We start from the raw sequence: 16,652 nt of genomic DNA, 5'->3' as shown, positions 1-16,652 counted from the left end.
TGGAGAAACTCCCAGGATATGGCCCACCCTGCAACCCCACACAAGAATGAAAGCTTGCCCCATTTCTTATGTCCAGGGACCAGCCTGGTAGTGCTGCTCCCTTTCTCCTCCAGGTGAACCCCGACCCCCAGTTAAAGCCTGGGCTGCTTGTTCCCACTCACTTGGCTTGGTTTCATTTCTATTATCACCCAATCAGAAACTTTCCTCTCAGGCATCATCCCCACACCAGCGAGGGGCTGCCAATCATCTTCCTGATTTTAGAGCTAATGCACTAATGGAGTTACTTTTTTGTCAAAGGCAGGAAAGAAAATTTCACAGGGGATATCACTTCCAGTGTTGAGTAATAATAATAGTACCATGTATTCTGTCTACCTGTCTTTTGGGGGATTTCCCCCAAACAGACCCCAAAGCAAGATTTTAGGTTCAGGGGATTTATTTGAAAAGTGATCTCAAGGAGGATAAGTGGAGCAAACTGGGTCAGGGGGAAACGTGAGCTGGTAAAGGTGAGTGAATGAATGGGCTACAGCTATGGGCAACGAGGATTCGATCCTCCTGAGGCCTCTTGAGAAACCAAGGAGATTTAGTCCCAGTAAGAGACAGAAGCCCAACTGTCTGTCTAGCCATTCCCCATCTCATTAGCTGAAAGTCATCCTAGGTATGTGGACTGCCTGACACCTCCAAGCTGTCCTGGAGTTTCCAAGAGAACCCAGAGCAGAGCAGTGAGGGTGTTTGACATGGGACATGTCCACAGGTGAATCAGAGGCTAGCTAGGTTGCTACAGGGCAGGGCGTCACCAGAGCTGGCCGCACTACCTCGTGTCCACCTCCTTCCTCTCTGTGCTTCCACTGCTCTAGGCCCCATCATGATGCAATTTTTAGCCTTGTCACCTTTCTGAGCACTTGCTTATCCCACTGCTAACTCCTGATACCTGAGTCAGTCACTCTGAATTGAAGCCTATTTTCCCTGCTGACTTCCCCACTGCCAGACCTCAGCGTGGGTCAAACTGTCTTTTCTGTTTGTGCTCAGCAACACTGTGTCACTGACGTCATAGGAACAGATAATCCATGATAATGTACATTCTTACAAAACCACAAGAAGGACTGATAGGAAGCAGACTTTACCAGTTTTTCTAGATATTCTGTAAACAGTCATTTAAAAAAGAAAACTCAATAAGAACAGCAAAGCTCCACAGGGTTAAATAGCCCATCTTAAGCTGTGCATTTCTTCTCTTTTTTATACTGGATACTGGAATACTGGTTTCTCTAAAGCCAAACTTTCATCCTATTTATTTTATAAGTTGTCACATTGTGATCACTGTTTCCAAACCATGTTGAGCCATGGACCAACCATTCTGGCATTCTTGGAAAGCATCAGGATGTTTCTATATCATGGTGAAATAAAATATATAAAATTTCTAAGGAAACCAATTACATTGAAATACTTTCTACCTAAAGGCCCATGAATTCCAGATTAAGTACCCCTGAAATTTTTATCTTCTGACAAGAGATTACTCATGCCAGGTAGCCAGGCATGGTGATACATGCTTATAATCTCAGCTACTCAGGAGGGGAGGCTGAAGTGGGAGGATCTCAAGTTCAATGCAGTCCTGACAGGAAAGAAGGAAGGAAGGAAGGAAGGAAGGGAGGGAGGGAGGAAGGGAGGGAGGGAGGGGGAATTTCATAGTTCTAAATAACAAATATGACCTAAATAGGAACCAGAAAGGAATATGTTCTTTTTTAACACATTGAAACCTACCTAGCAATTTGTTCATGTTATTGATTCTTTGTAGATGTATATAGTAGCGCAGGAGAAGGACCCATGTAATTTCTACTTTGGTCTGAATCTTTGTTCTAACATCTGTGTTGTCAGAGATGTCATTATTTTGGTGCAAAACTGCACAGCAATTCTGGAAGGCAACTTCATAGTTATCTGAAAGTAAAAAAAAAAATTAAATAATACAATGTTATACTTTTCTTGAAAACAACCATATGCAGAAAATAAATGCAGAACTTATAAGGGAAGGACTGACACATGAGCTTATGTTCAATGAAGAAACTTTTGTGTCTCAAAGATTTCACATACAATGTTAACTGACAAATCATAGACTGAGAAAAGATAATAAGAACACATATGAATTATTTTTCTCTATATCAAAATACCTAAGAAAAATGTTCAGCAATCAAATTTCAATAGGATAGTCTCTCTCTCTCTTTCTCTCTCTCTCTCTCACACACACACATACACACACACACATACACACACACAAACATATTTAACAAGTAATTCATAGAAAAGTAAACCCAAATGACAAAATAATTTAGCCTCACTAAAAATCAAGGTCATGCAAATTAGGATGAAATGCCATTTCACATAGACATTAAAATATGAAAATAATAATATTAGTTATAATTTGAAGAAACTAGAATATTCAGATACAATTATGATTGCAGCTTTTTGGGAAAGCAATTTGGTAGGCTCTCATAAAACTTAAACACATATATGTACAAAGTCTTGCTCAAAGATGTTTATGGGAGTTTTATAGTTTCAAACAACACAAGTCAATTCATTTGATTTCATTTATGAGGAAGAATGAATCAGATCTATAAGGAAGAAAATAGAAGAGTAGAGTCTCATTTCAAATCCCAGCAGTATTTCTCAGAAAATATGAACTTGAATCTCTCTGTGCTTTGGTCCTCTCTGAGCTTTTGATTTTCTGACTCTATTCTTTAAAATGGGCATATTGCAAGTGGTTATAGAGAGAATTTGAAGACATGCAATGAGTTAAAAAAACAGGTCCCAGAGAAATGTGGAATATGATACCATTTATTGAAGTTTTTTCCCTCTCTTGCTCTGTAAATATGTATAGCCCACAGTTGACCTTTACCATTTAAATGTGAATATTATGTATCCTATAATGTATTGTTAATTTTATCTTTTGGGGGACTTTTTTGGGAGAGAAATTGCATGCATTTATCTTTTTCCATTAAAATTTATTCAGGCTCTTGAATATAGCTATAATTCATTGACAATTTTTAATTACCATATATTATTCCTTTAAATGAATATATTGTGATTTATTTATCTATTCTAATGTTGGTGTACATAGGGGTTCTTTCTGAATTTGTTTTATTTTTGTCTTTGTTATTATGAACAAGACTGCTATGAATATGTGAGTACATATTATCTAGTACATAAGTACAAAAATTACCTTAAAGTGGAAGTAATGAGGTAGTTCTTTTTCAGGTGTTTTTTTAACCAATCTTGGCTTTTGCTTTTCTGTATAAAGTTTAGTATCAGATTGTTAAATTACACAAAATAAAACTTGATGAATTGTTACTGCAACTACATTTTTTAAAAAATATTTTTAGTTATAGATGAACACAATACCTTTATTTATTTATTTATTTTATGTGGTGATGAGGAGGGTACCCAGTGTCTCACATGTGCCAGGGAAGGGCTCTACCACTGAGCTACAACCCCAGCTCCAAAACTACATTGTTTATAAATCATTTTTAGAAAACGTACTTGGCATGTTACCAATATTGAGTGTTCTTATATACCTTTGTTTTCTGGATTTTTTTCAACAAAATTTTATAATTTTTGTTGTATAACTTTTGTTAGATTTATCTTTTGATGTTTTACATATTTTATACTGAATATAATGTCTTTTTTAAATGTATTGCCTGTTTAAAATTTATGGAAATAAAATTTTACACCCATTGATTCTTACTGTCTGTAGTTTTGGGGAATTAGCTGTGTCAATATGTCTTAGCTAATGACAGATTTTTTTTCTTGCCTATTACTTATTTTGTAAAATTTCTTTTCCCTTTAATACTGTGCAAGGCAGGAATTCCAGAACAATTTTGAACCAAAGTGATGATAACATTTTTGCTCCTGCTTTTAAAGGGGACAGTGTTTGCATTTGAATACTGAGTATAAAAGCAGTAGGTTTTTTCCTCACTTATAACTTTTTCAAATTAAGTAAATTTACTTTAATTCCTAGTTTTAGACTTTTGAATGATTGAATTTTATTAAATTTTTGTGCATTTATTTGAGAGGATGAATATTTTTCTCTTCTAATCAGTCAATGTAGTGATTTAGTTTAATAGATCTTCTAATACTAAATCATATTTGCATTTCTGAAAGTAATCCAATTTGACATGTTGTATCTTTTAATGAGCTGCTTATTTTTACCATACATTTACATTATCCAAACTGAAATTCTCGCCAGGTGCGGTGGCACATGCCTGTAATCCCAGCAGCTTGGGAGGCTGAGGCAGGAAGATCGAGAGTTCAAAGCCAACCCCAGCAAAAGCAAGGTGCTAAGCAACTCAGTGAGACCCTGTCTCTAAATAAAATACAAAATAGGACTGGGCATGTGATGTTTCTTGCACAACCACTCTTTTGACTTCAAAATTTTTATACTTACAGCACCAAATTTAGTACCCCTATTTTTACATATCAACATTGTTCTAAAAGCTCTCTTTCTAGTTCCACCAAATATAAATAATCTCTTGATGTCATACTTTGTGATCTAAAAGTATCTACTCCCTTCCTTTTCCTTGCTAGCCTGTTTTCAAAGTTGATAACATTGAAGATCTGTTCTGTCTCCATAAAGAATCCTTCCTTATTTTACCTATAAGTTGAAAATCAATAAATACTTAAAAATTATCATAACTTCATAAGGATTGTTGACTTCCTTAAGACAAAATTTCTTTCACGAAGGGTAAATGCTGCAATCTTGTGACCCACAAAGGATGAATTTCTTAGCATAAAGATCAAATGGATTGTTTTTACTCATACCAGTCTCAAAATCATGTCATATTCTAATTCACTTCATGTTTGGGCCATGGATTCTTAAAGAACATTCTCCATTATAATTTCTGGATGTCTTTTTTACTCCCTGTGGAGTAAAGTAATATTGTATTCTTTACCATATTCTTAATATGGTAATATCTAGCTTTTTAGTTATTTTTTCCGCTGCCTAGAATCCATCCATGCTGCTTCAAGACATTTCTGACCTCACAAACTTGCCAACCTACTTTGTGTGGATGTATTTCCAGTTTGCTGCATAGTTGGAAGCCCTGAGGTCCTGCCTTTCCTTCCCTCCCGCCCTCCTTCCTGTTGCTTCCTTTCTTCATGTGCAACTTTGTACACTGGGGGTGCATTCTCAAGTATGTGCACCAATAAATGTGCACCAAAAGTAAACCATTTGCATTCTTACAAAGCTCTCATACTTGACTCATGATTTAGTTAAATATATGATTTCAGTAGAAACTCATCTTCCCTTAAAACTTCAAGGACCTGCTCTCCTGCTTTCTAGCACCAATCATTGATGGCAAGAAGCCCTGATGCCAACAAATGCTCATTCCTTTCCAGTGGACCTGAATTTCCTCCCTCTGGAATATATTCCATCAACTCTTCTTATTATTTGTGGTGATTTAATAGTTCATTTGGGGTCCAGGTCTAGGTCCTTTCTTATTTATGTTGCTTTGAAAATGGTAAGACCTTTCAACTTGAAGAATCATCTCTCCCTTCAGTCTTGGCAAGGACTGTGATGATTGCTTCCTAACTTCTCCCTTGCCTATATCATGGATGCCTATTAATTAAATGTTGAAACGTCTTTATTGAGTTTCTCTCAGTCTCTTTCCCTCCCTCCCCAGCCCCCCACTTCTCTGATCCTATGTAAAGTGGGCACTTGATTTATGATGGACGTAACCTTTAGTGATGTAAAGAAAGGAGTTCATTTCAATATAGGGTTCTGGGTTTAAAAAAATACCTTGGAGAGTCTCTAAGCTACATATTAAAATATGAACACCCCATGACCAGGAATCCCACTCCTTGGCATGTAAATAAAAATGCACACATCTGTGTTTCTCGTGTCCTGTACTAGCATGTTCACAGAGGCATTATTCATTACAGCCCCAAATGTGCAGCAATAGTGATGGATAATAAGCTGATTATTACAACCACAAAGAGGATAATCTTACAAACCAAACACCGAACAAAAGTAGCCAAACACTAGAATAAGGACTGTACTATTTCATTTTTACAAAATTCAAAAATTGGCCAAACTAATCTGTCTGTCAGAAATCAGAAGAAAGGGAGGTTGGTAGAGGCCAGAGAGGGGCATGGTGTAGACTGCCTGGATGTTGGTCTTGTTCTATTTATGGATCCAGGGATGGTTAGATGGGCATTTCCTTGGAAATTGTTCATGAAATTTTTATCTGCATGATTTGTGTTCCTTTCTATATTTATATTAAAAGAGTGAAACATTTATTTAAAAAAAAAACACTAGTTTGTGGTGACTTCTAGTTTGAAAATGTTCATGAAATACTGGCAAAACCTCTTTTCCTCCTGGAAATCACCCCTAAACAACAAAGAAAATAAGTAACAAAAACACAAATTCTACTTTCGGTAAAATCAGGGAAGAGCTAAAACCCTAAATCACAAAATGTTTGGAGCCATGCCCAGAGTCGTTGTCCTTGAGAGTAAAAAGGAGGAGGCAGATGATGAAAGAGAGGTGTTCATCTCAGAAAGAAACATCAGAGTGTACTTGATGACCTGCGCATGTTTTAATATTATTCTGCAGCCAACAAGTTGGAACCAACTGCTCACAGTTTGAAAAAAAAGGAAATAAACACTATAAATGTAACATGTAATAATCCAAAAAATTTGTTACAGCTTTTCAAATAATGGAAAAGCCAGTGGAGTATCATATAGAGTAAGTTAGAGAAATTCCCTCAGCTAGAGAAATTCCCTCAAAAACCTCGATACTAACAAAGCATGGTGGTGTTGCCAAATGTTCATCCTGAGGTCTAAGACCTACGTGTTCTGGGTGCAGTAATCACCACCAGGTCAAAATCCAAAGAACTCACAGCACTTTCCAATAATAAAAACACCTGGATTAAAGATGTAGTTGCAGACTCAGGACTCAGTTCATAATTTGTCTGTAGAATTTTACTTTTGCCTTACGAATGGCTCAACTTTACAGATGTGGCTGGACTTAAAAGTTTTTCTCATATATGTCTAAAGGTATTAGCACCAACTATTCCAAGAGGACCTCCTTTCATGTGAATGATCGACAATAATGCAAGAAAAATACTCAACATGCTGAAGAGTTTTTCTGAATTTAGTGGTTTACCCTGGAACAATTGTGTTGCCATTTGCACTGATGGCAAAGGCAGACATTAGTCATACTGGTAACTTGGCAGGAACCTCGGGAGGTGGTAGCACCTAATTGTACTAGTGATCTTTGCATTCTTCATGTCAAATGAATAAATTAATTTAAATGCTAGTTTCACTTAAGAATACTACTGATGAAGCAGTGAAAGTTATTAACTATCCACACTGCTGTTGTTGTTTGTGATAAATGAGATGTGCATACAAAGCACTTCTGTGGCATACTGAAATATAAAGGCTGTCTCCAGGAAAAGCACTTAGTGACTGCTGGAGGTGAAATCTGAATGCGTTCCTTCTTTCCCTCGCAAAATACCATTTTGACTTGAAAGAACAACTGACAAGACAAACTAAGTGCTTTAAGACTTAGGTGGGGGGCAAACATTTTTTCAAAAATGAAAGAAGCAAGCACGACTTGAAGGAAAATAAAGAATTATGTTTGCTACCAATGATAAAATTCAACTTTTCAAGTGGAAAGTTTGAATTTTGGAAAACTTATATTTACTACCATGAATTTTCCAGTACTTAGACTTTTCTGATTGGAATGATGGTGATATTCAAATTTTTTGAGTTTTAAATATTGCCCAAGGAAATGTACTGACATTTAGACGTTCCACATAACTCAAGGAACCAAAAATTTCCAAATGACTAATATATAATGTTACAAAATAATATATGAGTAAAAGAGTTACTCAAACTTCAAAGATAGACTAAAGTATTTTTTACAAAAACTTCACTGATATGGTTTCAGAGTCTACACTCACGTTTAAGAAACTAACTCTGATGGAGATCTAATATGGTCTCCAAAAAGAATATCCATCATCATGTGAAGAGGCTCTTGAAATGCTTCTCGTTTCTAACTACATACTGTGTGCAGCTGGATTTTATTTACTTATTTCAACCAAAATTATATGGCAACAGAGTGACTACAGAAGTAGGTATAGGAGTTCAACAACCTTTTATTTACCGAGGCATTACAGAGATTTGTAATGTGTTAACTTGTAATGGGTTTATTATGATTTATTTTAACTTAATTAACTTTATTTTTCAGTTTTAATTTCTAATATGACATTATCTTTTCCACAGTAATAGATCTGTCTAAAATTTTCACCATTACTTAGGTAAATTATGTTTTCTAGAAAGTTATAAATTTTATAGCTTTTCTAATTTACTTGCTTAGAGTTGAGCAAGAATCCCTAATATTTTAATGTGTCAATATCAGGGACTACTTTATTAATATTTATAAATTGTGAGGGTTTTTTGCTATAATTAATTTTTCTCAAAGAGGTGACAAATATTTTAATACATTTTTTCTCTCAATTACAACTTTTGAGTTTTGTTTTCTAATCTCCCTCTCTTGAAAGAAATATATAAAACATACAAACTTACATATAACATATAAACATACATAGCAAAATTATACAAAATAATAACATCAATTATTCCATTCCTCCCATATTAATAAATTAAAATTGATTGAAATCACCTGTTATGAGAAAAATACTGTTGAGTTTTATAACAAAAGAAAATCCAACTTTATATTCTATAAAATAAACATGTAAACTAAAATTATTTAGAACAGTTGAAAATAAAAGGATGGAAAATGTATGATAGAAAAATGTAAACCAAAAGAAAGATGTATTTATGAACCTAGTTATCAGACAAAGTAAAATTCTACCCCAAAAGTAAAACAAAGGTAGGACATTTATAATGCTACCAGGTGCAATTGACAATAAAGATATAATTTTTCAGGATGTACCTCACGCAATAGAGTATCAACAATAAGAAAACAAAAACTAAAGCTATATGAGAAGACAGAGAATTATATTCACAGTAGGAGAACTTTACTTTCTCCAGAGAGTGTCAAACTATAACCCATGGGTTAAATCTAGCCCATGCATGTTCTTGTAAGACCCATGAGCTAAGAATAGTTAACATATTTTTTAATGGTTGAAAAATATGTAAAAAAGTAATAATATTTTGTGATACATGAAATTCATATGCCAGTGCCCACAAGTAAAGTCTTAATGGAATGCAGCTACACTCATTCATTATGTTTTATCTAGGGCTCCTCTCAGGCTACACAGAGCTGAGCACTTGCAACAGAGAACAAAACGCTAAGATATTTACCACATGATCCTTTATGGAAAATAGATTCTGATTCAAACCATGTTCATGAAAGACCAAGTGAAAGAAAAATTATTTAAGGATAATCAAATAAATATGGTGACATAAATAACTTTTGTACATTAAAATAACATCTAATAGAAATGTAATAAAAAATTGACACCACTAATAAAAAGATAAAATATCTAAAAACAAACCTAACATGAAAATATAAGATCTATTTCAAGAAAATGTTAAAATACTACTGAAAAGCTGAATTAAAAAATATAAAGGGTACATAATACTTTGTTAAGAGAATTCAATAAAATAAAATATAAGCTATTTCTAGGTTAATATCTAAATGTAATACAACTCTACAACTGCAATAAAAATACAAGAAGATTTTTTTAATATACAAGTTGCTTCCAGACTTTTTAAAAAGAGCCATAAAAGCCAATTTTGGAAAAAAGAATAGAGTGGGGGATTTACCCTAATCCATATTAAATTTATTATTATAAGACCATAATAATTGAAAGAATATGGTATTGAAGCCTGAACACATTAATAGGAACTAAAAGAAAAGTACAGAAATAGGGTATTCACCTGGGAATACTAAATTAGTATCCATTTGACACACTTTCCATATTCCAAATAGACTTCCATAAATTATTGAAAAAATCTGAGTAAGAAGGACCTTTCAACTGACAATCCAGAAGCTATCAAAGAAAACATTAATAATTTTCTGTTATGTAGAAAGAAAAAGTTTCTTCATAGTACAGAAGTATCACTAAAAAGATTAAATAACAACTGATAAATTAGAAAAATTCATTTGAAAATAACATCAAGTTAACATGTTGAGTTCCATAATAAAGGGCCTCTATAAAAAAAGAAGAGAAAAATCTCAAGATGAGCAAAAATTATGAGCAGAGAGTTCACAGAAAGGATGCTCAATCTTTGTCCTAGTAAGAGATGCATAATTAAAACTAAAACTTTTTTTCTCCCACCATGTAAAAAATGTTTTAAAAGTGTCTACAATGTGCTTGTGTCAGCAAGGGTGTTGGGAAATAAAACACCTCCTATTAATTGCTGACAGGACTACAAACTGGCATAATATTATTAGAAGACTTTTGGTAAAATTTGTGAAATTGACCTATGAAATGATCCTTTGATCTAGAGATTTCACTTATGGAAATTGACCAGTAGATATTCCAGTCTATGTACACAATGACATGTATATATGTATATATGTATATATACATATATATACATGTGATATATATGTAATAGATGTATATGTAATAATAGAGGAATGAAAACTAAATATCTATCAAAAGTAAACTAATTAATTATGCTATGACTATATCAAGGAATGTTATACAGCCATAAAAATCTATGTATTGATAAGAAAAAAATACCAAGATATATTCATATTAAGTTAAAGGAAAAAAGGAAAGAGAAGTAATATTGTATACAGTTATACCACTATTTGTACTTTAAAGGAAAAAAAATATAACAATGTATTCATGTATATACCAGATTGATTTACTCAACATCTCATCTCCAAGTACTTTCCTAAACTGAAGATATCATTTTAAAAAATCATATTTCCAAGATTTGATGACTTCAGTGCGTTCAGAAAAGACTTGAACTTGGAACTGGGTTAAATGATGAGACACGAATGGATGCATCTCTGGTGGGGTGGATTTCGGCAGAGGTGATATGATTCTTGAGCCTACAGCTACAGCAGCAGCTTCCTATGTTGTAGGCAAATTCCTGACTCTACAACTTCCTTTATAAAACAAAACAGCAGCTCCTTTGGTGACTTAGTCACTTCTGGAATCTTAGCTAAGAATGTTTCTTTAGCTTTCCCAGTGACTTTGAAAGTCCTTTAATCAGTCTCTGTTTGAATGAATTGGAGTAGATCTGACCTCTACACGGGAACTCTGACAGTTCAGATGAACATGAAATAATGGTGGCATGGAACACAAGGTACTGATTGTGGAAGGCAGATGAAGTCCCGTAAAGATGTTTGCTTCCTGTCCCCAGAACCTGTTACTACGTTAGGTTATAGGACAAAGGAGAATTAAAATTGCCAAATGAAATTAAGGCTGCCTATCAATTGTCATTGAGATGGGGAGATTATCCTGGGTTATCTAGGTGGGCCCAGTGTCATCACAGGGTTCTTCTATGTGGAAGCTGGAGGCAGAAGAGTAAGAATGTCAGAGAGATTTGGAGATTCTACTTGTCTGGCTTGAAAGTTGGAGGACAAGTTCAAGAGAGAGATTTCAGGTGGCCTCTAGGAGCCAAAAAGGCAAGGAAATAGGTTCTCGCCTACAACCTGCCAGGAAAGTAGCCCTGTACACACTTCTACTAGCTCATTGAGGCTCATTTTGGACATATGACCTCCAGAATTATAATAAACTCAGTCATTTTAAGGCATGGATTTTTTGTGGATTGTCACCACAGGGACAGGACACTGACACAGGTAATACTGCTTCTGGGGAGAACTGAGTCAGGTACAGAGAAGGTGGAGAGAAGCCTCTTCATGCCCTTTATCTCTTTTGTGTGTGTTTTTTTTTTTTCATAATCTTTTTTTTAAATTAATTTTTATTTTTGGTTGTTTAAAACATTATATAGTTCTTGATATATCATATTTCACACTTTGATTCAAGTGGGATATGAACTCCCATTTTTACCCCGTATACAGATTGCAGAATCACATCAGTTGCACATCCATTGATTTACATATTGCCATACTAGTGTCTGTTGATTCTTGAGAATGTCATCTGTTCTTTAATGTTCCAGAGAAAACTTAAGACCAGTTCACTTTGGGTTCCTTATACAAAAGGTGCTTTTTCTACTGAATGATTTCCAGTTCACTTTGGGTTCCTTATACAAAAGGTGCTTTTTCTACTGAATGATTTCAATTATTTTCTTTTTCTTTATGATCCAAAGTGTCACCAGAATTTCTACAAATACAATCTGAGCAATAACCATCTTCAGAAAAACTGGGAATGGTAGAGGGGAAGTCCCTGGCGACCTGAGGAGTATACAGTAGTTTCCTGTCTGCCTCAGCCAGAGCTCCCTGGGTCTCCCCAGTTCTGAGCTGGTATTTCTGCTGATTTCCCTACACCATTCAGGTGGTATGAATTTTAGCCTTTTAACCTAAAGTGGGTTTCCAATTTCTTCCAAGTGGCTTCTTTTCATCCTTGATGGTAGACACTTGACATGACCCCTACGTCTACTCAGGCTAGTAGGCAAGGGATTTCTATGCAATTAGCTAAGTTCTGACTGCCCCCCTTTGTAGAGCCTTCTTTCCAGGACTCTTCCATGGACAGGTATTAAAGTCTCAGCCCTCACTGTCAGTCCTAATTCTAATTCTTCTTCACTGAGGGCTTTAGGTTCAGTACCTACTTACAAATCCACCATTTTACTTTGTAAACTTGGAATTTCCCTATTCTGTCTTTAGGCTCAGCTACAAATTAAAACAATTTCTCTTCCCTTTTATCTAGCATGGCTGTTATGTTTTGGTTGGAATGAGCAGAAGCATCTTTTATGTCATTTCAGTCCAATCCACCCAACAGGCTGACAAGAAGCATCAATTCTTCTCTTTGATTTCCTTGCATTTTCTAATCACACCCAACATAATGATCAATGTCACAGTCTTCAGAATTGGATAGACAAGGGTTTGTATTGGCAATTAAATCTTGTTCAAGTTACATAACTTCTCTGAGTCGCTTGTCTCATTTATAGATGTGCATAATGACACTCTTAGAGGATTTTCCTAAAGAATAAATGAAATCAAGCAAGAAATCACCCTCAAAGAGCACTAGATACTATTCATCCCAGTACCTCTTGCATTCTGGATTTCTACTGTTGTGTCAGTCATTGACTGCTGAGTCCCTACTAAGGGGTCAAAAACCCTGATATGTTTCTTTTTATTCCCCAAAGGAAAAATCTTCCTCTCCATCTTCAGGATAGCATTCCATTGCCCTCACTTGAAATTATTTTCTCACAAGTGCCATTGTTGTTTCTGGTTTTCTATGGGTGACTCTGCCTGGAATGAAGAAAAGTTGCTTCATACTTAGTTCAAGGGAATTGGTAAGAATGTGCGTGCATTCTTTTCCTTGGTCATTGTACTATCTCTTCTTGGATTTAAGGGATGGATGTGGATATCTCTGAGTGGAATTTCTAGGGCTTTTTCAGACATTGGATTGAGCAGCTCTGTTTTGATGAGGCTGGATCTAATCAGAACTGAATAGTTTCACCTATGATACACACATACACCCACACATATGCTATTAACATCACAACTGCTCGCACAGGTGATTTCCCTTCATCCCCACATAAAAGTGATGTAATTATTTGGGATTTAATTAATTTATTACTCTAGTTGCCTGTTACTATGGGGAACTGTATCTTAGGGGAATAGAAAAATGGGAGATATCAGAGGCATTGAGCCCATGTCTCTGAACCAGGGACAAGTTGTAAAGGAAAAATAAATCATAATTTTTAAGGTTAGATTTGCTCTATTTCAAGAGACAAAACACATATTAAGGGTCAATAGTGATTCTCAGTTCCACTCCATATATCTGTTTGTATTCTGACAATAGGTTCGCCAACATTAATTTTTAGCATGACATGCATTTATATTTTTCTGTGAATTGTGTGTATTTAGTTGTGAGAGGTTGCATCTGAGACCTCCAATCCAAAATGCAGAATTTAATAATTTTTATCCCAGATGAATTTTTTAGTAAGGCCACAAGAAAACCAATACAAAAGAATTGTTTATACTTGAATATAACTGCAAAGTAGGCATCTGATAATTTTTTTTTGCAATGAATCTAAATATGGCCTCATACTGCCAGAGATCATTTCACAGTCTCTGTTTCTCTAAGACAATGTAAAGAATACTCGAAAATTGGACCAGTGAATCACTGGATTCTTTTATTGTTCTACAGATCACTTTCAGGTTCTGGCTGGATGACATACAGTTCATTCTCCACATAGGACTAGTCTATTGTGTCATCCTGCTTCTGGTCATGAATTTCTCTGCTGAAAATGTTTGCTTCCCTTCCTGTTGTAGTTTAGATATGTGGTATCCCCCAAAAGCTCATGTGCCAGACAATGCAAGAAACTTCAGAGATGAAATGATCAGGTTGTGAAAGCCTTAACCTAATCAGTGCATTTTTCAACTAGTAGGGATTAACTGGGTGGTAACTGTAGGCAGGTAGGCTGTAGATGAAGAAGCGGGGTCACTGAGGGTGAGCCTTTAGGGTTTATGTTTTGTCTATGGTTTAGAGGAGTCTCTCCTTCCTGCCTGTCATGTTCTGAGCTTCTTTTCTCCACTACACCTTTCTGCCATGATATTCTGCTGCAGCTCAGCACAGAGCAAAGGAGTAGGCCACCTATGGGCTGAGACCTCCGAAACCGGGAGCCCAAAATAAACTATTCCTCCTCTAAAATTTTTTCTAGTCAGGTCTTTTGGGCAATGAAAAAGCTGACTAAACACCTCATTTCTGGTACTTCATGCCAATTTACATCTGCCCCACAATCCACTCCTCCTAGAAAACAATGTTTCTAAGGAACTCTCTCATGCCATCTGGCCTGTGTCCAATCTCCTCAAAGGCATATGCTAATTCTGCCTTCACTAAGATGGTCCTCTTAAAAGATGAATTTATGTGACTTCAGTGTGTACTCATGTTCTAACTGTCCATGACCAGAAGCTCATGGAAGGCAAGACCCTGCCTCCTTGACGTGTTTTCTGACTCCTTCCCTCTGGACCAAAGCATCTGGTACAGGGCTGGGGATATATACAGCTTAGTGAGCAGTAAGCATGAGTCCCTGAGTTCATTCCCCAGGATCAAAAGAGACAAAGGAAAAAGCAAGAAAAAAAGGAAGAAATAAATATCTGATCCAGTAGATGCAGTACTTTGTAAAGAGTAACAATGAATATGTTCACCACCTCATGTATAGATCAATGCTGATATTGTTTAAAGCTAAGATGGGTGAGAAGGTTTATTCTGGATGATAATTTATGTTAATGCCAAGAAAATTAAACAAGTTTTGTTTGTTGTTGTTAAGAGATTTTCCCCACTGGCAATTCATTATGATATGAACTCCACTGACATCTGTGTATCTGTGGCCATCAGGTGGGAATTCAGAACCTCCATCCAACCCAAACACTGAAGTGAGGAAAGCCATCAACATGCATTAATTATCAGCCTGCCAGGAAAAGACTGGAGGGCAAAATTATTATTCTTTAGGCAAGGCAAAATGCAAAATAGATTTGACTTTAACATTTCATAATTTCGTAGTTTAAACAGTAAAGTAGTGGTAATGGTACAAAATGGAAATGGGGAAAACTATGGAATATGCTAGGAAAGCCACTAAAATGGAACAAGAAAGCATAATTTCTAGTATTAAACTCAGATGAAGACTACTCAGCTGAATCAGCTAACATCATTTGGTTTAAAGGATGCCATTCTCCATGGTGTGCCCATAGATGACATCGTTAATTGATCATGGCAGCACCTTCTTCCAGTCTTTCCATGCAGAGGTTCGGAATTCTGCTCAGGCAGCCACTAGTCATAGACTGAACTCATCATGTTTGGTAGTTAGAATACCATTCAGCAACCATTCACACCCTTCTCCCTGCTCTATAAGCAGAGTATATTTCCCTCCCTCTTTCATATCGGACTTGACCATACCAATAGGAAAGGATAGGAATAGAGGCCTTCAATGTTCCTGAGTGATTTGGCTTGTGGCTCTTTGGCCCTGGCATGTGCCATGAGAAGAGCATGCTCCAGGTGACCACTGTCTCTTTAGCCTGGGCCTCACAACAACTGTACATGAAGTCCACCTGAGCCTAACTGCAGGCTGCAGCAGAACATTTGAGTATAAGAATCAATTCTTCTTGTTGACAGTCACTGAGTTTAGGATCCATCTTAGATGAGACTTATTTTTTTATCTCTATCCTAAAAACTGGTAGAGCAGAAGAAAATGACTAGAATACAGTAGATACATCTTCCAGGATTAATAAAGAGTTGTTATGAAGAATAAATAGCTATAGAGGAAGCTTTGAGGCATTGTCTTAAAAGTTTAGTTTAAAAATTGCCCAGTCTCCCAATAAGGCTGCAAGAAATTAAAAGATTTGACAGAACAAGGATTCCAATTGAGATCTCTTGATTATGAATACTGTATTCTTTTTGTAACAAAACAATAAATGTGTGATTATAAGAGATGCACTGGGAACCTGGGAGAGATGAGCTTCCAGGCAGTGTCAAGCAAAAAAGGTCATGACCAGTTCCTCCTGGTTGTGGGGTGGCTTTGCAGCAGATCAATGGCTTTATCTCTAGAGAACCCAA

At 35.8% G+C, this 16,652-nt stretch overlaps 1 protein-coding gene across 1 annotated transcript in view; it reads right to left on the bottom strand.

Moving 5' to 3' along the window:
- Positions 1-16,652, bottom strand: part of Cfap54 (cilia and flagella associated protein 54) — a 264,100-nt gene that overhangs the window by 48,916 nt on the left and 198,532 nt on the right. The window contains exon 62 of the mRNA XM_076855417.1: positions 1,756-1,929. Coding sequence (XP_076711532.1) covers positions 1,756-1,929 — 174 coding nt within the window. The remainder of the gene's footprint in view (positions 1-1,755; positions 1,930-16,652) is intronic.

This window comes from Callospermophilus lateralis, chromosome 4, assembly GCF_048772815.1.
Source record: "Callospermophilus lateralis isolate mCalLat2 chromosome 4, mCalLat2.hap1, whole genome shotgun sequence".
NCBI classification, from domain to species: Eukaryota; Metazoa; Chordata; class Mammalia; order Rodentia; family Sciuridae; genus Callospermophilus; species Callospermophilus lateralis.
This window is presented reverse-complemented; position numbering and strand designations above follow the sequence as displayed.